This window comes from Aethalodelphis obliquidens, unplaced genomic scaffold (assembly GCF_003676395.1).
Source record: "Aethalodelphis obliquidens isolate GAN/ISIS:26980383/991018 unplaced genomic scaffold, ASM367639v1 scaffold46, whole genome shotgun sequence".
NCBI classification, from domain to species: domain Eukaryota; kingdom Metazoa; phylum Chordata; class Mammalia; order Artiodactyla; family Delphinidae; genus Aethalodelphis; species Aethalodelphis obliquidens.
The window spans coordinates 15163003-15184340 of record NW_020837990.1 but is presented as its reverse complement, the minus strand read 5'-3'; the positions used below and the strand labels follow the sequence as shown (position 1 = coordinate 15184340).

The window sequence follows — 21338 nt, the reverse complement described above, 5'->3', positions numbered from 1 at the left end:
TTATTTGGGGCTAGAAATAAGACCTGATTATTTATGAGCTGTTTTCTTAAACGACAATTTCCCTTGCCTTTTCTTAGGCTAAAGATGAAGAAGAAGCCTTTCTGGATTGGAGTGATGATGATAATGATGGATTTGATCCAAGCACACTTCCAGATCCAGATAAGTACAGAAGCTCCGAAGAATCAGATAATGAAGATATGGAAAACAAAATTAGGTATGTTTCTACCATTGGTGGCAATAAGAATATGGGTCTTCTCCTTTTAATAACTCCAAAAGATGTGTGGAGACAAACATCTCATGCTCTTCTCGTCATTTTAGGGGCCCTTCTACTGTTTCTGTTAATTCCTGTTAACAGATATATTGGGTGATATGAGAGTTGTATCTTTTTCTTTGTCTATTCTCTTCTTGTCTCTCTCTTTCTGAATCTTTTATGCTTAAGTATTTGATGCACTAGGGTATATTTAGTGCAAACAGAGGTAAGATTTTATTTTGATTCACTGTTGAGATTGGTGTTAAAAATTATTTCTGAATTTTTTAAAAGGGCAGTTTTACTTTCACATTCTTTGATGTAAAATTAAGTAAGAAACACATAAAATAATGGAAAACTCGTACATAAACAGCCTTTGACAAATTCTCTCAAATTAGAATCTGTTCATTTTAATGTGGACTTACTTGCTGCCATGCCAAAAATAGATGAAATGTAATGAATTGAATGGCTTGCTCAGCACTTGTTTTCAGAGTACTATGTATTAGATTAAATTGAGATTCTGTTGATTTAAAAGTTGAGAATATTGAACTGCATGGTTCATGACTGAACTAAATCAATGAGCCTATTTAGGCACAAGGGGGAGGTACTAATGATGGATGAAGTCAATATGGTTGAAAGGGAGAGGAAGCTTGTTGGAACCCCTAAAGTTGCTAGTCTGAAAAGTTTGGAGTTGAAAAAATAGGCCACAGAGAGCTATAATCCAGTTTTAACTAAGAGCATTATGAAAAGGTCTCAAAAAGATTATCCCCTTAAGAGAAAAATGTTATAGAGAGATCATTTCAGAGTTACTCTTTATTTTAATATTGTGCTCATTTAAACATAGTATTATTTTATAATAGTGAAAATGACTTATCCAAAATGCAGTCTTCCCATGTGATGCCAGAAACTTGAGACATTTGCTATTGGACAACTAGGTAATGGACATAATAGCTTTACTACCACAAGAAGCACCACAGGTGAAAATAATTTATTAGGATTTAGAAAAAATATTTAAATGATAAGGGTTAAATAATTTAGGTCCAGGGCATAATTCTAATCTTTAGAAATTGACCTCTAAGAGTAAATATGCATATTCTACTTCAGAAAATACACATGTCCAGACCTTGATGAACTGTCAGTATGGTTGTTTGTTGCCCTTTTTATTCTTATATAAATGTCCCTGTTTCAGAGTAGTTTATGGGATCTCCATTTTGATAGATGTAATCTAACTTAACACGTATAACTTTATATCATTAACTTCTAAGTGCTCTGTGTAATTTTACTTTCTGAAGGGAACTTTAATTGGTTCTTACAGTTTGTTATTTGGCCATATTTTCCACATCTGTCTATCATACCTTTAAAACATAGAGCCAACCTTTGAAATCACTGGTAAGATGTCAGCAATCCTTCTGTATCTGATTCATAAGGATTTTTGTCTAACATTTTTCATGATAGTTTCTGGGTCGTCCTTAATCTACGTACAGCAGACATTTCATTTCATTCTTTTGGCATCTCTTACCCTCATAGTGACATTTCCCTACTACCACGTAGTTAATATGACTTGTTCTCAAATAGTTTCACATTTCATCTTCTTAATGAGCTTGTAAATGCTTTGTAGCTAGAAAATCTGTCTTTTTATACCAATACTTTCAGCTCCAGCCTTTACTCATCTCCCCAGCATTAATGTCATAGGCACAGAAAAAGGCCCTAAAATACTTGTATTGATTAATAGATTTATGAAGGAGATTTATAGAGTAAAAGAGAGAAGCATAATGATAAGCAACTATATAATTGGTCCTAATAGCTTAAATGATACCAGAGATGACAGAATAGATGGTTGGAGAACTGGAAGAAGCCAAGTTCCGATAGTGTAATGGTGATGCACAAGATGGTAGTAATACCTTGAGAGATGCCAAAGCATCTTAACTCAGTGACAAGCATTCAGATGGGAAATATTTAAGCATTACATGAAAATTAGAATAGTTTTAAGTTAAGGCATAACTGATAACTATATTAGCAGAGATTGAAAGGAATTGATAAACTTGTCTTAGGCTGAAGAAAAATTATCTTGTTGTTGAAAAGAATATCAACAAGGGCTTTATTTCTTTAGTACATTTAGGGGCTTCCTAGCAGTTTTATCTTTGTATGAGCACAGTGATTATCTAGTCCACCCCCCTCCTCTTATAGATGAAAAAGCCATGGCTTCAAGGGATAAAATCATTTGTCTGTGATCACAATACAAGTTAGGGACAGGTCAGTGTGATCTGCCTGAATCAAATTGAACCTCTGGTTCTAATACTCCAGACAAGTTATATAGAATTACTATGGCATTAGGAGAGGTAGCTCAGGAAAACTACCTCAAGACAAATTTAATGTTATTTGGCTGAAGACCTGATCCATGGACTAACCATAGGATAGATTTGACTGGACCATGGTTTCCCTACCTCAGCATTATTGGCATTCTGGCCCAGATGATTTTTTGTTTTGGAGAGTTTGAGGTGGTTGTAGACTGTTTAGCATCATCCTCTACCACTAGCACCTCCCCAGCTGGGATAACCAGAAGTATCTTCAGACATTGCCAGGTATCCTTTGGGGAGCAAAATCTCTCACAGTTGAGAACCAGTGGACTAGACCCGGGATGGTAGAATGTATTACTAGTGCTTAATTGCCTCATCCCTCATCCAGGATAGGCTTTGTCTGTATTCCTTTCCATTTAGTCCTAGCAGTCCTTCTCAAACAGGTCCATCAATCAATCGGGATTGGTACACAAGATAAAACCTGTTTTCCATTCCTGGACTAGAAGGTAGGATTTAGGGTAAGTTACAAGTAATAGTCTACATGTGAAATTTCTATTTATACTCTAATTTTCCCTTCTCTCTTGAAATTACCTCAGTGGCAATGAATAAAGATATATGTAAACTAAAACCACATTGTTTTGGATAAGAAGAGGCATTCACAAGTAAATTCACGTACACTAGAATTTTGACAGTAGTAATTGCTTCTGCTGTGTATAATAATAGTGCCAATTCTATCTTCCTATATTTTTCCAGTTCTGCTACATCTTTTTTTCTTTGCCTCTCATGGACATGACCGAATGCTAAGATTTTGTGATGTTAGCTTTAGAGGATCCTCCTGGCTTGTTCACAGGTTTTATTTGGTGCACTGTTTCTGGCTTCTGCTCAATAATTGTAGGACAGCTAGTGTTCCAGCCTCTTGATCATCCTCACTCTGCCAGTAGGTTATTCTCTGGATATTAATTTAGCATTTTCAGATATGAGTTTGTATAGGACTGGTTATACCAATTAGAAAGTGGCTATTAGTCCCAAACTAACTAGTATGAGCTAATTTCTTTGAATGTTTCCTTTCTATGTCTCTTTTTCCTTCACTTTGGTGACACCCGTAGATATTCAGCACAGGTAACACATTTGTGTCTCTACATGGAAAGACACTTAGTCAGTAGGAAATAGGCAAAGGAGAGCCAGATTTAGTGGAGAATGACTGAACTTGGGGTCAGTAATTCCTCCTCAGGGAGGTCTGATAGGATTTTAAAGAGTTTGTACCTCTGTCCTCCTCCTCAGCTCAGTATATAGCCACAGTAGAATTTAAACCCTCCTTAACCCTCTGTAGAATTATCAGAATTGTCATCTCTAACACTGAGATTCAAAAGAGATTCTCATATATAAGATCCAACTTCTTTAAGTTAGCATGACAAAAAGAGATACCTTGCTTATAATATAGTCCCAGGGACAATGAAAATGATATGACCCTGAGTTCCTTTTAAGGAACTTTAAGAATGCTGCCATTAATAGCTCCATTTATCCTTAGAAACAGAGCTATGAAATAGGGGGAGTGGGTAATCTACCCATCGTACAGAAGGAATGTTAGCTGGTTAGTCAGTAGCAGATGCCTGAATTCCATTGGAAGCTCTAAGCTTTTGTGCGCTATTTTTGAAAGTAGGTATAGAAGGGAGAGCTTGCTTTGATGCTCTCTGCTTTCTTTTCTCATCTTCCATCTTACAAATGGGTCCATGCTATCTATGTTTTACTCTGTGGTTTTCATTTCTGATTCCTTCTACGGAACTAGCATAGGTAGAGTTAATACAAGATATTGGGATTTGTTGTTATTATTATTGTTATTAAAATCGACAGAAAATTTAGTAGGAAACCTAGCTCTTTGTTGCAGCGGACTTTGTGACATCAGAGAATTCACTGGTCTGCAGGGAACTACACAGAATCATGTGTTCTTGTCTCCAGTGAGTTTTGATATAGACTTTCATACCTTTTGAGGACATAAGACCTTGAATATTGCATGTAATTATCTTTGTGCTCATAAGTGATTTTTCATTTCTTAATCTCCCAAATAGTCCATATAGTAGAGTTATACTGCTTTCACAATAAACATATTTGACTAGCTTCTATATGTGGTGCCAAGAGCTGGAGAAGCAACTTTCTGCATTATTTAAATCACATTCTGATTATTTAAGAGTTAAAAAATTTCTACTTGATCTGTAGTCTCTGGCTTCTTGTCACATTTCCTCCATCCATTCTTTCAACTAAGAATTTTTTTAGTACCTATCCTGTGCCAGGCATAGTGCAGGTAGAGGATAAAACATTAAGCAAGAAAAATACCTTTCCTGCTTTCACAGAACTTTTAGTTCAGTGGAGGTTACAGATGGATAAACAAGCAATTACAAAACAACATGGTGGTTAAGTACTGTGATTTGTGCACTCGGGGAGGTGATGGGGAGAGGGATGGATGAGCACGAAAGTGATGGGCCTAACACTTGGGTTTGGCAGACCAGAAACAGCTTCCTAAAGGGAGTGATGGCTAAGCTAAACCTGAAGTAAGTTTAAGTTGTAAGAGAGCAGGGAGAAGGTTAAATTGCCCTTCTAAAGAATATGGCAATTTAAGAATATGGCAATTTAATTTAAGAATTAAATTGCCCTTCTAAAGAATATGGCAATTTAAGAATATGGCAATTTAATTTAAGAATTTGAAGTGAGACAAGTGTATAACCATATTCCAGTTAAACTCTTCTTTCAATAAAAGTGCTCCTTTTAGCTGTGCCTCACAAGCTGAGAGAGATTTGGTCCTGAACATGTAATCTAAGATTAATTTTTGTATATCTAGTAGCATTCATTATATTTGGATTATGGCCATCTTCTTGTGAATTGCTAATGATGTGAAAATTTCGAAGTATTGAATATGATGAAAAAGAAGCAGCTGGATGTTCCAGATATTCATTATCCAGCCAAATTAAGTTTTTAATATTTATCATCTTAACCTTTTTCAAGCAAAAAAGGGAAAGAAAAAGGTTGTGGTTAGATTGTTACTGCGTTATATCAATCTTTTCTTCACAGAACACGGTCTCTGACTAAGATTGCTTTATAAAGGATTGTTATATGGTGGGGTATTTGGTAGATTATTCTAGGTGGTATAAGACCACTCACGTGTAATTTGTACTGAGACTGTTGGCATAATTTAGACATGAAAAGCTCTATATGGATTGGTACCTTTTCCTGTACAGGGTAAATTTTCACATCTAATATAATTAGCTGTTCTTTTTGCCTAGCCTGACACAGCTCTGAATCAAAAGGCTGATCAAGGATTTTTGTCTGGTTTTCCATTTGTTTGGGGGTTTTGTTTTGTTTTAAAAATCTGTTTTATACTAGTTTTCTGTTTTTGAGTGAACTTGCCCATGTATCATGTATCTCTTACATGAAGGAGATGAACCACTTTAATCTGTATGGTTTCTCCTAGTGTTCTGTGACAACTCTTCAGTAAATTTTGCCCAGCAACTACTCTTCTATGACTTTACAGTCAGCTTTGTAATACATGGAAGGCTTTTCACCTGGAAAAGAAATATGTATGCATTAAAGATAAATTTGGGGGGAAGGAAAATTCCCAGAAAGCATTTTCCTTTCTTAACTGGTTTTGGTTGGGGCTGAGTATGACACATTATGTATTTTATATTAATTGGTGGCATAGTTGGCACTAAATATAGGGGATGATTTTTTAAGGGGATTTTTTTTACTCAGCGTCTAGGTGATTGTTAAATAGGATTGGGTATAGTTTTCACTTACTGAACCAGTGTTCATTGGTGAATCTAGCTGTGGGTGATAGATATGGAAAGAAGTTGGCTCAGCTCAGTGATATATTGACTTTATTGTGTGCCTGCCAGTCTTTCCTTTTATTTTTTTTTAACTTCAGGAGATTATCTCTGATTCCAGTATGCCTAGCAGCTTTCAAGAGTAAATCTCAATCACCTCTTCTTCTTTGTGAAATACAAAGTTCATGACCTATCAAAGTTCATAGAGCTTTTATCAGCACTTAACATGAATTGTGAATAACAAGAAGAGTTAATTTACTTGACTTTCTTTAAATTGTGTTCCTTTTGTCTTTCTCCCTTTTGCCATTGCCCTAAAACAAAACAAAAGCATATCCTGTGTGATGTGAAGCATGAATGGACAAACTTCCAAGGCAGATTGTTGGGGTAGCAGGGAGGGGGGAGTGGGGAAGGTGGGAGAGGAGTGGGAAGGCAGTATTATTTGTCTTGGGACTCTTAGGGGAAAGGTTGCTACCTATTGAGGAAGGAAGGCATTATTTTCTGGGATGAGGGTTGGGATGGGGAAAACACATTTTGAGAAATTTGAGGTTTAGGAGGCTCTCAGCTTGACCTTACTTGCAGTCTCAGGTTTTGCCCTGTGCTTTCTACCCCTCTGTCATTTAGCCACCCATTGAATAACTGTCACTCAGTGACAGTGGTGGGTTTGTCATGTTTCAGAAATACTAGGATCTCTAAGAAGATGGATGAATGGCTCAGGATGCTATGAGGCCAAGGTGAACCACCTAGTAGGTTCACCTAGTAGATGAAACATCTAGTAGGGTTCTCTTGGCTGCTGCCCTGATTATGGTGCATGTTGACTTTGCTTTCACCGAAAAGACTGTTGAAAATGATACTTTTCAGGACCATCCTTGAGAATAACACCACCCTTTTTTTTTTTTACTTCACATTGCTGCATGTAGAATGCATTAATACCTAATGACTATATTACGTTATTTAGTTATGTCATAATTTCTTTATCCATTCCTCTTTTAGAATTTTAGGTCATACTCATGCTTAGTTGTTTGGTTTTGTTTTCTTTTGTTTTTGCTATTATAAGTAATTCTTTAATGGATAACTTTGTTGAACATTGGGTTTTCTTTCTCTTGAAATCATTTGAAGGACTAATGAAGAGTTAGTCTAAACTGTAAAACTTAAATTTGCCAGATAGCTAGAACATTGGGGACATGATTGGGTAGGTGATGATCTTGAATATTAAAAGCTAATCAGTGAAAGTAGTTTGAGGAGAAAAGCTGTTGTGCTTTTGGGGAGCAGATATATTTTACATACAGATTAGTAGCAAGAAAAATCCATAACATAAACCCAACTTGTATGAGTGTTTAAATATTTTTTTTAATCTGGGAGAAGAGAAATCATGTGTCTTCTAAACTGCTGCAGAGGAGAAGTTCTTAACCTGAACTCTATGGATGAACTTTAGGGGAATCTCAAACATCTTGAAATTGTGTGCAAAATGATGGTTTGGGTGTGCATGTAGCAGACACTCCCGTGCCTTTATCTGGAAAAAGTGTCACGAATTTTCATCAGATTCTTAAGTGGGCTTATAAACCAAAAAAATAGAGATTGGGGGAGCCAGAACTTTTTCCCCATCCCAAATGATGTTTGTGTTTTTTAGAAGGAAACATGTACATGGATCAGTAGTGTGATTGCAGTCCCTTGTGTACTGTTGCCTTCTCACAGTCCCCAACCTTTTCGGATTATTAGAATTCTGATCTAAGAGGATATCATCTGCTCTTGCAGTTATGTTTGTAATGAATGCTGAGCCAGTCAATCTTTTCTTTGACTAAATTGTTTTTACAGATCCGTTTCTAGTACGGAGCAGCTAGAAAAGAGACATTAAGGACATGATACATTTTCAGTTCCATTTCTATATGCGATAGCCTTCACCATCAGAAGGAAACTGGGCAGATTTTATGGAATGTACTGCAGTAATTAATCTTCATTAGGACTGTTGCCATGGCCCTGTAAATGAAAATTTATGATGAGGGGAAAGTCTTTGGCACAACGTATTTGAATACCAGAGTGCCAGTACTTAAGGGTAGGTATAGAGATCTCTGAGAATTTTTTTAACGATCCCAAGGTCATTTATTATTAGCTTAAAATTCTTTAAGAAACAGTCCAAGCTACATTTACTGATATGAATGCAAGAAGGAGAGTTTTATACAATAGGGGCACAAACTGGACATGCAGATGCTGAACTCTTGGTAGCTTTCCACACACAGTTTGGCAGCATGTTGTAAAAGGACACCCAAGGGTTTCTGTGTGAGTGAATACTCCGCTCTCCACCTCAGTCCTCAGCTTCCTTGCAGCTAGCTCAGCCTGCAATTTCACCTGATTTCTTTCCTTTGCATTCCAAAAAAGAATGAGAAAACAGCATGAGGTTGAAAGCTGCACAGACACTGTAGTAAAGGGAGTGTGCTTTCTTCCAGCAGCCCCTTGTCCTGGCATTTGTTAGGTTTCTGAACAGGCTTGTACAGTGATGTTGGTCCTCCATTTTATGATGTAGCACACACCAACTTGCACAGCCTTAATTGTGCATGAACAAAGGCAGCCAGTACAGAAGTAAGGAGCTCTAACATATGGCATCATGATGCTTTCTGGCTGCACAGTCTTCCAGGCTTACAGAATCCCTGGTGATTCTGGTTGCCATTTTGTAACTTAATTATTGGAACTGCTTGCCCCAGTGTCCTTGGAAGTTTAGTGCTCACTCCATTACACTGTGTTTCTATAAAGCCCTGCATACACCAGGGAAGAAGTCGAAAAGTTTTCCCAGCAAATCTTTTCTTCTATAGTGCCTTGGCCACAATCATATCAGACAGCACTTGGAACATTCTTGAGACTTGGAGTAGCAGTTCCAAATTCAGCACCCTTGTAGCCCAGGGAATGTGGTTTCCAGGTTACAGAGGACATTCTGATGTGTTGTATTGGAGTTTATTCACAAATCATTTATTTAAAGTATGCTGTTTAACAATCAGTAGTCTTCCTATTCATGGCAGATACTAATGGTTACATTCTTCTTGTTGGAATGTCCCATCCCTTTCTACATCTGTTAAGACTGTTGACTAAAGCTTCCTAAGGGCCAGAGAGAGAATTTGTAAAAATCAAGCCAAATAAGACTTGGTAGTTTCCTCTACATGGAAAAATATTATATCAAGGAATCAGGCTGTCTCCTTTTGTCTTTCTGTATCAATACATAGGAATTTAAAGTATGTCTGTTCCTGGAAGAATGGTCTCAGATGCATCTGTACTATGGTTCTATGAACCCAGAGACTGAATGACTTGCCCACATGTACCACCACATATAGTTTGGGAATATGGATCTACATTCCGTATCCTAAACTTAGCAACATGTGGAGAAGTAGGAGTTTTGTGAAATTAAGTCTGTTAGAACAAAGGCAGGCTACTTCGCCCTGCGGGATATTTGTGACTTTTGGAGTCAGATAGACAGACCTAAATTTGAATGTTACTTTCTTTTACAAGTTGTCGACCATGGACAAGTTAAGTTACTTAACCTCTCTGACCCTCAGTTTTCTTCATCAGTCTTTATCAGATGATAATTCTTACCTTGCAAGGTTACCATGAAGATCTAACTAGGGTAAAAAGAAAGCAGAGTATGATATGTAATACAGTCATTAATATATGATAATCATTTTAATTACTAAAAACAAAACTGTAGCAGGAGTTTTTAAATGCGTATATACATCTACAAGAATAGAATTGAATGTCTTCTGGGATGTGAACTTTCCTTCTTCTTCATCAAAATCATTCATTAAGCCTCAGATACACAACATGGCAGGCCCTATATTCAAAACAGTCTGCAAAACTATCCTACAGACTAGATTGAAGTGATGTATGATATAATGAAAATAATGTCATTAACATATCCTATTCAATGTGTGGATAAAGGGTCCATATTACCAAATTGGAATGTGGGAAATGTCTTCACTTGTCTGTTCTCCTTCCTCAGCGTTTCCATTATTCAGGAATTAAACACACTGAAAGTTAACTGTGTGCTTGGCATAGAGCAATAGAGATACTAGATCCCAGCCCTCATAAAGCTTATATTCCAGTGAGGGAATGTAAAGAGAAGAGATGGTGATAAGGGCCATGAAAGTGGTAAATGTAGGCTACCTAGAGAGGAATTGGGAGAGTTTGCTTTATATAAAGTGGTTAGGAAAAACTTCTCTGAAGTGAGACCTGAAGAATTATTGAAAGCCTTCTCTTTAGGAAAGAAGGAATCATTCATCCTAACATTCTAACCATGAATTGCTTGGACAATTATTAAACTTTAAATATTTAAATAAATATTTAATATTAATATTAAATAAATAATTATTTAATATTTAATTTAAATAGTTACCCTAATAGTGACTCTATATAATTATGTATATTCCTGCCAGAGGAGATTCCTCAGCTTTTTTTCATTCCATCATCCTTCAACCATGTGTCTATACTGACTATGATTCTGATTGGTTTCATGGAAGGTGATGAGGATAAGAAGCAGCTGCTATTCTAGTCCATAAAGTGGAAACTCATTAGAAAGGTGTATGCCAGCATGAAATTTATGAGAACAGGAGAGTGAAGTTAAGATGGACTGATTACTCCAATTGAAGACTGGAAAGGTAATTCAGGTTATGAGTTAAAGCACCATGTCATTCATTGGGGATAAGAGGAGAAAACATGAATGTATTTTTATGCTTAATTATTTAGGTTATAATGTGTTGATGGTGTATCAACTCTTTTTGAATATATATACAGTGGAATATTACTCAGCCATAAAAAAGGAACGAAATAATGGCATTTGCAACAACATGGATAGACCTAGAGAGTATTATGCTTAGTGAAATAAGTCAGACAGAGAAAGAAGAAAACTGTATGTTATCACGTATATGTGGAATCTAAAAAAGAAAACAAATGAATGTATAGAAGAAAACAGAAACGGACCCAGATAAAGAAAACAAACTAATGGTTACCACTATTGGTTACCAGTGGGGAGAGGGCGGGGGGAGGGTCAAGATAGGGGTTTGAGATTAAGAGATACAAACTACCAGGTATAATATAAATAAGAAACAAAGATATATTGTCCAATACAGGGAAATATAGCTGTTATTTTATAGTAACTTTACATGGAGTACTATTTATAAAAATATTGAATTACTATGTTGTACACCTGAAACTAACATAATATTGTAAATCGACTATAATAAAAAAGAGAGAAGTTAGTTCCCGTCAAGGGGATTTGGAGATACTATAATTAATATTTATAATGCATTTACTATTCATATATCACTTATCTTGCATGAGGTAGATATTAATCACATTTTACAAATTAGGAAATTCACACTCCATGAAGTTAAGCAGTTTTCCCAAGTTTTAGGCATTTGCTAACATTTGAGTCAGTCAGATCTGACTCAGAAGCCACTTTCTTCCATACCAGAATTTTTGTAAAACTACCTGTTAAGTAACTGATTTTAAAAAGCAGACATTTCAACATTAAACATGCTGAGGGGAAAAGATGTTCTTTACATTATGATATGTATAATCCAGAGAAGTTACATGTATTGTTTCAAAGAAAATCAAAATTACTCTCTTTTTGTTGAATCAAAATGGCAAGTTATACTCCTTCTGTAGTATTGAAGTATTGTTTCATTTCTTATTCTGAGTCTGAGGTTATTGGGTGCTTCTTTCTAGTATTATTTTCCTTATGCCATTAATGTTTTAATTTTCACTGTAGCTTTGATCTTCTGGATTTCTTTGGGATTAATGATATGCGATTTGAAAAAAAAATGCAGTACAGATTTTAATGTCCACTTATATACTCACTCACAAAGAAAGTAGGAATGTGGTTTTAGTTAGAGATTACTCTGCCTAACTTTATATGATAATAGAGTGGGCCAGTCAGATATTTAGCAGTATAGAAGCTTAGCCTAGTGGGTTTATTCATTTATTTAAGAAATATTTACTGAGCCTATGGATACTACAGTGAGCAATGTGACTGCAAAGAATAAGACAGGGCTTCCCTGGTGGCACAGTGGTTGAGAGTCCGCCTGCCAATGCAGGGGACACGGGTTCGTGCCCTGGTCCGGGAAGATCCCACATGCCGCGGAGCGGCTGGGCCCGTGAGCCATGGCCGCTGAGCCTGTGTGTCCGGAGCCTGTGCTCCGCAACGGGAGAGGCCACAACAGTGAGAGGCCTGCGTACTGCAAAAAAAAGAATAAGACAGTTTTTGTCCTCAAGGAACTTGGAATCTAATCGGTGAAGCAGATAAGTAAAATAGACAGTCTTAGTACAGCATTTCGTAGGGTGTGATGGAGGAGTGCATAGTGCTAGGGGGCACCTAAGAGGGCACTTAACCTAGACTAGGATGGTCTGGAGAGGCTTCCCGGAGCTGAGTCAGGAGGGGAATGAATAACAAATAGTTACAGAGGCACTAGAAAGACTTAGATGGGTTTGAGAGAGATTAGTGAAGAAATGATCAATTAAATTAAGGATGTGAAAAAGAAGTGGTTAAAGGATGACTTCCAGGCTTTTAGTAGGGGTATTACTGTTCACTCAGAAGGAAAATATAGGAGGAAGAATAGATTTGGGGAAAACATGTAGTAGTTAGGGGCATGTTGAGTTTGCGGTGCCTTTGCAAATGTAGATAGAGATTTCCAGGATCCAGCTGAATATGCTGATCTGGTGGTCAGGAAAGAACTCTAGGCTATAAAGATGAATATTTTATAAGTCATTAGCACTATGGAAGATAGTTGGAATACTGAACTGCATGAGAATACTCAGAATGAATATGTAAAATGAGAATAGTAAAGGGCCAAGGATGGAACCTAGAAATATAGATATAAGTAATGGTGACAAAGGAAGAGGAAACTAAGATACCATTAGGGAGGTAGTAGTTAATCTGTAAGTACTTAAAAGTTAGATGATTGCCCATTACATCTCATGGAAGCTGTAGTAATGGTAAAATTTTAACTGTCCGCTGACTGGGTGTTAACTCAACAGAAGTCATGTGTTTGGAAAAATGAATTACTAAATTTAGCCTTAACATGACCATTTATATAATTTTGAAAAACATATGCAAAGCCAAAATTTAGAACACTGGGAACTTGTGCTATTAAAAACAGGGGATTGGTCAGCAGCCTGGCGCCTGTGTACCCACAGACTGGACTGAGTGCTGTGGGAGTTTTCCCATGCGTAAAGCTCTCCTCTGTGACTCCGTTGGAACTTGAATTAGAAGCAAGTTCTGATGAAACATTGCCTTCTTCATTGCAGTAATGGTACCTCTCAGGACTCCTAAGAACCTTCAACAAGGTCATGATTTCTGCCTTTCAGATGAGTAGGCATTTATTGAATGCCTTTTTTTTTTCAACATCTTTATTAGAGTATAACTGCTTTACAATGGTGTGTTAGTTTCTGCTTTATAACAAAGTGAATCAGTTATACATATACATATATCCCCATATCTCTTCCCTCTTGCATCTCCCTCCCTCCCACCCTCCCTATCCCACCCCTCCAGGTGGTCACAAAGCACAGAGCTATCTCCCTGTGCTATGTGGCTGCTTCCCACTAGCTATCTATTTTACATTTGGTAGTGTATATATGTACATGCTACTCTCTCACTTTGTCCCATCTTACCCTTCCTCCTCCCCGTATCCTCAAGTCCATTCTCTAGTAGGTCTGCGTCTTTATTCCCATCTTGTCCCTAGGTTCTTCATGACCTTTTTTTTTTTTTTTTTAGATTCCATATATATGTGTGTTAGCAAACGATATTTGTTTTTCTCTTTCTGACTTACTTCACTCTGTATGACAGACTCCAGGTCCATCCACCTCACTACAACTAACTCAATTTCGTTTCTTTTTATGGCTGAGTAATGTTCCATTGTGTATATGTGCCACATCTTCTTTATCCATTCATCTGTCTCATCTGTCAGTGGACACTTAGGTTGCTTCCATGTCTGGCTATTGTAAATAGAGCTGCAGTGAACATTGTGGTACATGACTCCTTTTGAATTATGGTTTTCTCAGGGTATATGCCCAGTAGTGGCATTGCTGGGTCATATGGCAGTTCTACTTTTAGTTTTTTAAGGAAGCTACAGACTGTTCTCCATAATGGCTGTATCAATTTACACTCCCACCAACAGTGCAAGAGGGTTCCCTTTTCTTCACAGCCTCTCCAGCATTTATTGTTTGTAGATTTTTTGATGATGGCCATTCTTGACTGGTGTGAAGTGATACCGCATTGTAGTTTTGGTTTGCATTTCTCTAATAATTAGTGATATTGAGCATCTTTTCATGTGCTCTTTAACCATCTGTATGTCTTCTTTGGAGAAATGTCTATTTAGATCTTCTGCCCATTTTTTGATTGGATTGTTTGTTTTGATATTGAGCTGCATGAGCTGTTGTATATTTTGGAGATTAATCCCTAGATGCTTGCTTCGTTTGCAAATATTTTCTCCCATTTTGAGGGTTGTCTTTTCATTTTGTTTATGGTTTCCTTTGCTGTGCAAAAGCTTTTAAGTTTCATTAGGTCCCATTTGTTTGTTTTTATTTCCATTACTCTAGGAGGTGGATCGAAAAAGATCTGCTGCAATTAATGTCAAAGAGTGTTCTGCCTTTGTTTTCCTCTAAGAGTTTCATAGTATCCGGCCTTATTTAGGTCTTTAATCCATTTTTAGTTTATTTTTGTGTATGGTGTTAGGGAGTGTTCTAATTTCATTCTTTTCCATGTAACTGTCCAGTTTTCCCAGCACCACTTATTGAAGAGACTGTCTTTCCTCCATTATATATTCTTTCAAGTCTTTATTGAATTTGTTACAATACTGCTTCCGTTTTATGTTTTGGCTTCTTGGCTGCGAGGCATGTGGGATCTCAGCTCCACGACCAGGGATCGAATCCACAACCACTTCATTGGAAGGTGAAGTCTTAAGCACTGGATCACCAGGGAAGTCCCCTTCATTGTATATTCTTGCCGCCTTTGTCATAGATTAGGTGACCATAGGTGCGTGGGTTTATCTCTGGACTTTCTATCCTGTTTCCATTGATCTGTTTTTGTGTTAGTACCATATTGTTTTGATTACTGTAGCTTTATAGCACAGTCTGAAATCAGGGAGCCTGATTCCTCCAGCTTCGTTTTTCTCTCTCAAGATTGCTTTGGCGATTCATGGTCTTTTGTGTTTCCATACAAATTCTAAATTTTTTTTGTTCTAGTTCTGTGAAAGATGCCATTGGTATTTGATAGGGATTGCACTGAATCTGTAGACTGCTTTGGGCAGTATAGTCATTTTCACAATATTGATTCTTCCAATCCAAAAACATGGTATATCTCTCCATCTGTTTGTGTCATTTTTGATTTCTTTCACCGGTATCTTATAGTTTTCTAAGTACAGGTCTTTTGCCTCCTTAGGTAGGTTTATACCTAGGTAATTTATTCTTTTTGTTGCAATAGTAAATGGGATTGTTTCCTTAATTTCTCTTTCAGATTTTTCATCATTAATGTATAGGAACGCAAGAGATTTCTGTGCATTAATTTCGTATCCTGCAACTTTACCGAATACATTGATTAGCTCTAGTAGTTTTCTAGTAGCATCTTTAGGGTTTTCTTTGTATAGTATCATGTCATCTGCAAACACTGGCAATTTTACTTCTTTTTTCCAATTTGGATTCCTTTTATTTCTTTTTTCTTCTCTGATTGCCATGGCTAGGACTTCCAAAACTATTTTGAATAGTGGCAATTGTGGAAATACTTGTCTTGTTCCTGATCTTAAAGGAAATGCTTTCAGTTTTTCACCATTGAGAATGATGTTTGCTTTGGGTTTGTCATATATGGCCTTTATTATGTTGAGTTAGGTTCCCTCTGTGTCCACTTTCTGGAGAGTTTTTATCATAAAATGGTGTTGAATTTTGTCACAAGTTTTTCCTGCATCTATTCAAATGATCATATGGTTTTTATTCTTCAGTTTGTTGATGTGGTGTATCACACTGATTGATTTGTGGACATTAAAAAAATCCTTGCATCCCTGGGGTGAATTCCACTTGATCATGATGATCCTTTTTTGTTTGAATTTTAGAATTTTATTTATTTTTTTATACATCAGGTTCTTATTAGTTATCCATTTTATACATATTAGTGTATATATGTCAATCCCAATCTCCCAGTTCATCACACCACCATCACACCTGCAGCCACTTTCCCCCTTTGGTGTCCATACATTTGTTCTCTAAGTCTGTGTCTCTGTTTCTGCCCTGCAAACCGGTTCATCTGTACCATTTCTCTGGGTTCCACATATATGCATTAATATACGATATTTGTTTTTCTCTTTCTGACTTACTTCACTGTGTATGACAGTCTCTAGATCCACCCACGTCTCTACAAATGACCCAATTTCGTTCCTTTTTATGTCTATATGTAGCACATCTTCTTTATCCATTCGTCTGTCAGTGGGCATTTAGGTTGCTTCCACGACCTGGCTATTGTTAATAGTGCTGCAATGAACATTGGGGTGCATGTGTCTTTGAATTATGGTTTTCTCAGGGTATACCCAGTAGTGGGATTGCTGGGTCATATGGTAATTCTATTTTTTAGTTTTTTAAGGTACCTCCATACTGTTCTCCATAGTGGCTGTATCAATTTACATTCTGACCAACAGTTCAAGAGGGTTCCCTTTTCTCCACACCCTCTCCAGCATTTGTTGTTTGTAGATTTTCTGATGACCCATTCTGACGGGTGTGAGGTGATACCTCGTCGTTTTGATTTGCATTTCTCTAATATTTAGTGATGTTGAGCAGCTTTTCATGTGCCTCATGGCCATCTGTATGTCTTCGTTGGAGAAATGTCTATTTAGGTCTCTGCCCATTTTTTGATTGGGTTGTTTGTTTTTTTAATATTGAGCTGCATGAGCTGTTTATATATTTTTGAGACTAATCCTTTATCAGTTGATTCGTTTTCAAATATTTTCTCCCATTCTGAGGTTGACTTTTTGTCTTGTTTGTATTTTCCCTTGCTTTGCAAAAGCTTTTAAGTTTCATTGGGTCCCATTTGTTTATTTTTGTTTTTATTTCCATTACTCTAGGAGGTGGACCAAAAAAGATCTTCCTGTGATTTATGTCAAAGAGTGTTCTTCCTATATTTTCCTCTAAGAGTCTTTTAGTGTCTGGTCTTACATTTAGGTCTCTAATCCATTTTGAGTTTATTTTTGTGTATAGTGTTAGGGAGTGTTCTAATTTCATTCTTTTCCATGTAGCTGCCCAGTTTTCCCAGCACCACTTATTGAAGAGACTGTCTTTTCTCCATTGTATATCCTTGCCTCCTTTGTCATAGATTAGTTAACCATAGGTTGGTAAGTTTATCTCTGGGCTCTCTGTCCTGTTCCATTGATCTATATTTCTGTTTTTGTGCCAGTACCATATTATCTTGATTACTGTAGCTTTGTAGTATAGTCTGAAGTCAGGGAGTCTGATTCCTCCAGCTCCGTTTTTTTCCCTCAAGACTGCATTGGCTATTTGAGGTCTTTTGTGTCTCAATACAAATCTTAAGATTTTTTTGTTCTAATTCTGTGAAAGATGCCATTGGTAATTTGATAGGGATTGCATTGAATGTGTAGATTGCTTTGGGTAATATAATCATTTTCACAATATTGAGGCTTCCAATCCAAGAACATGGTATATCTCTCCATCGGTTTTTATCATCTTTAATTTCTTTCATCAGTGTCTTACAGTTTTCTGCATACAGGTTTTTGTCTCCCTATGTAAGTTTATTCCTAGATATTTTATTCCTTTTGTTGCAGTTGTAAATGGGAGTGTTTCCTTAATTTCTCTTTCAGATTTTTCATCATTAATGTATAGGAATGCAAGAGATTTCTGTGCATTAATTCTGTATACTGCAACTTTACCAAATTCATTGATTAGCACTACTAGTTTTCTGGTGACATCTTTAGGATTCTCTGTGTATGGTGTCATGTCATCTGCAAACAGTGACAGTTTTACTTCTTTTCCAATTTGTATTCCTTTTATTTCTTTTTATTCTCTGATTGCTGTGGCTAGCACTTTCAAAATTATGTTGAATGATAGTGGTGAGAGTGGACATCCTTGTCTTTTTCCGATCCTAGAAGAAAATGCTTTCAGTTTTTCACCATTGAGAATGATGTTTGCTGTGGGTTTGTCGTATATAGCCTTTATTATGTTGAGGTAAGTTTCCTCTATGCCCACTTTCTGGAGAGTTTTTATCATAAATGGGTGTTGAATTTTGTCAAAGCTTTTTCTGCATCTATTGAGGTGATCATGTGGTTTTTATTCTTCAATTTGTTAATATGGTCTATCATATTGATTGATTTCCATATATTCAATAATCCTGGCATCCCTGGGATAAATCCCACTTGATTATGGTATATGATACTTTTAATGTGTTGTTGGATTCTGTTTGCTAGTATTTTGTTGAGGATTTTGCATCTATATTCATCAGTGATATTTGTTTGTAATTTTCTTTTTTTGTAGTATCTTTGTCTGGTTTTGGTATCAGGATGATGGTGGCCTCATAGAATGAGTTTGGGAGTGTTCCTTCCCCTGCAATTTTTTGGAAGAGTTTGAGAAGATTGGGTGTTAGCTCTTCTCTAAATGTTTGATAGAGCTCACCTGTGAAGCCATCTGGTCCTGGACTTTTGTTTGTCACAATATTTTTAACCACACTCTCAATTTCAGTACTTGTGATTAGTCTGTTCATATTTTCTATTTCTTACTAGTTCAGTCTTGGAAGGTATACCTTTCTAAGAATTTGTCCATTTCTTCCAGGTTGTCCCTTTTATTGGCAAAGGGTAGCTTGTAGTAGTCTCTTAGGATACATTGTATTTCTGCGGTGTCTGTTGTAACGTCTCCTTTTTCATTTCTAATTTTATTGATTTGAGTCCTCTCCCTCTTTTTCTTGATGAGTCTGGCTATCAATTTTGTTTATCTTCTCAAAGAACCATCTTTTAGTTTTCTTGATCTTTCCTATTGTTTTTTTTTTTGTTTCTATTTCAGTTATTTCTGTTCTGATCTTTATGATTTCTTTCCTTCTACTAAGTTTGGGTTTTGTTTGTTCTTCTTTCTCTAGTTACTTTAGGTGTAAGGTTAGATTGTTTATTTGAGATTTTTCTTGTTTCTTGAGGTAGGCTTCTATTGCCATAAACTTCCCTGTTAGAACTGCTTTTGCTGCATCCCGTAGGTTTTGGATCGTTGTGTTTTCATTGTAATTTGTCCCTAGGTATTTTTTGATTTCCTCTTTGATTTCTTCAGTGATCTCTTGGTTATTTAGTAACGTATTGTTTAGCCTCCATGTGTCTGTGTTGTTTACGTTTTTTTCCCTGTAATTCATTTCTCGTCTCATAGTGTTGTGGTCAGAAAAGATGCTTGATAAGATTTCAATTTTCTTAAATTTACTGAGGCTTGATTTGTGACCCAAGATGTGATCTATCCTTGAGAATGTTCCCTGTGCACTTGAGAAGAAAGTGTAATCTGCTGTTTTTGGATGGAATGTCCTATAAATATCAATTAAATCTATCTGGTCTATTTTATCAGTTAAAGCTTCTGTTTCCTTATTAATTTTCTGTTTGGATGATCTGTCCACTGGTGTAAGTGAGGTGTTAAAGTCCCCCACTATTATTGCGTTACTGTTGATATCCTCTTTTATAGCTGTTAGCAGTTGCCTTATGTATTGTGGTGCTTCTATGTTGGGTGCATATATATTTATAATTGTTATATCTGCTTCTTGGATTGATCCCTTCATCATTATGTAGTGTCCTTCCTTGTCTCTTGTAACATTCTTTACTTTCAAGTCTATTTTATCTGATATGAGAATTGCTACTCCAGCTTTCTTTTGATTTCCATTTACATGGAATATCTTTTTCCATCGCCTCACTTTCAGTCTGTACATGTCCCTAGTTCTGAAGTGGGTCTCTTGAAGACAACAGATATGTATATATGGGTCTTGTTTTTGTGTCCATTTCACAAGCCTGTGTCTTTTGGTTGGAGCATTTAATCCATTCTTGTTTAAGGTAATTATCGATATGTATGTTCCTCTTACTATTTTCTTAATTGTTATGGGTTTGTTTTTGTAGTTCCTTTTCTTCTCTGTGTTTCCCACTACTTTGTGTGTGCGCACCAAGAGTGGAGTCTCTGTTTCCCCCAGTCCTGTCGAAGTCCTGCAATCAAATCCCACTAGCCTTCAAAGTCGGATTGTCTATGAATTCCTCCTCCCGTTGCCATACCTCCAGATTGGGAAGCCTGACATGGGGCTCAGAACCTTCACTCCAGTGGGTGGACTTCTGTGGTATAAGTGTTCTCCAGTTTGTGAGTCACCCACCCAGCAGTTATGGGATTTGATTTTATTGTGATTGCGCCCCTCCTACCCTCTCATTGTGGCTTCTCCTTTGTCTTTGGATGTAGGGTATCTTTTTTGGTGAGTTCCAGTGTCTTCCTGTCAATGACTGTTCAGCAGTTAGTTGTGATTCTGGTGCTCTTGCAAGAGGGAGTGAGCATACATCATTCTACTCCGCCATCTTGAACCAATCTTTCATGATGTTCCTTTTAATGTGTTGTTGGATTTGGTTTCCTAGTATTTTGTTGAGGAATTTTGCATCTATGTTCATCAGTGATGTTTGCCTGTAATTGTCTTTTTTTGTGATATCTTTGTCTGGTTTTGGTATCTGGGTGATGGTGGACTCGTAGAATGAGTTTGGGAGTGTTCCTTCCTCTGCAATTTTTTGGAAGAGTTTGAGAAGGGTAGGTGTTAACTCCTCTCTAAATGTTTGATAGAATTCGCCTGTGAAGCCATCTGTTCCTGAACTTCTGTTTGTTGGAAGATTTTTAATCACAGTTTCAATTTCAATACTTGTAATTGGTCTGTTTATATTTTCTATTTCTTCGTGGTTCAGTCTTGGAATGTTGTACCTCTAAGGACTCGTCCATTTCTTCAAGGTTGTCTGTTGGTGTATAGTTGCTTGT

The 21338-nt window shown here is 36.8% G+C and overlaps 1 protein-coding gene across 1 annotated transcript in view; it reads left to right on the top strand.

Moving 5' to 3' along the window:
- Positions 1-21338, top strand: part of DDX10 (DEAD-box helicase 10) — a 296714-nt gene that overhangs the window by 259738 nt on the left and 15638 nt on the right. The window contains exon 17 of the mRNA XM_027082372.1: positions 78-214. Within this exon, the coding sequence (XP_026938173.1) occupies positions 78-214 (137 nt within the window). The remainder of the gene's footprint in view (positions 1-77; positions 215-21338) is intronic.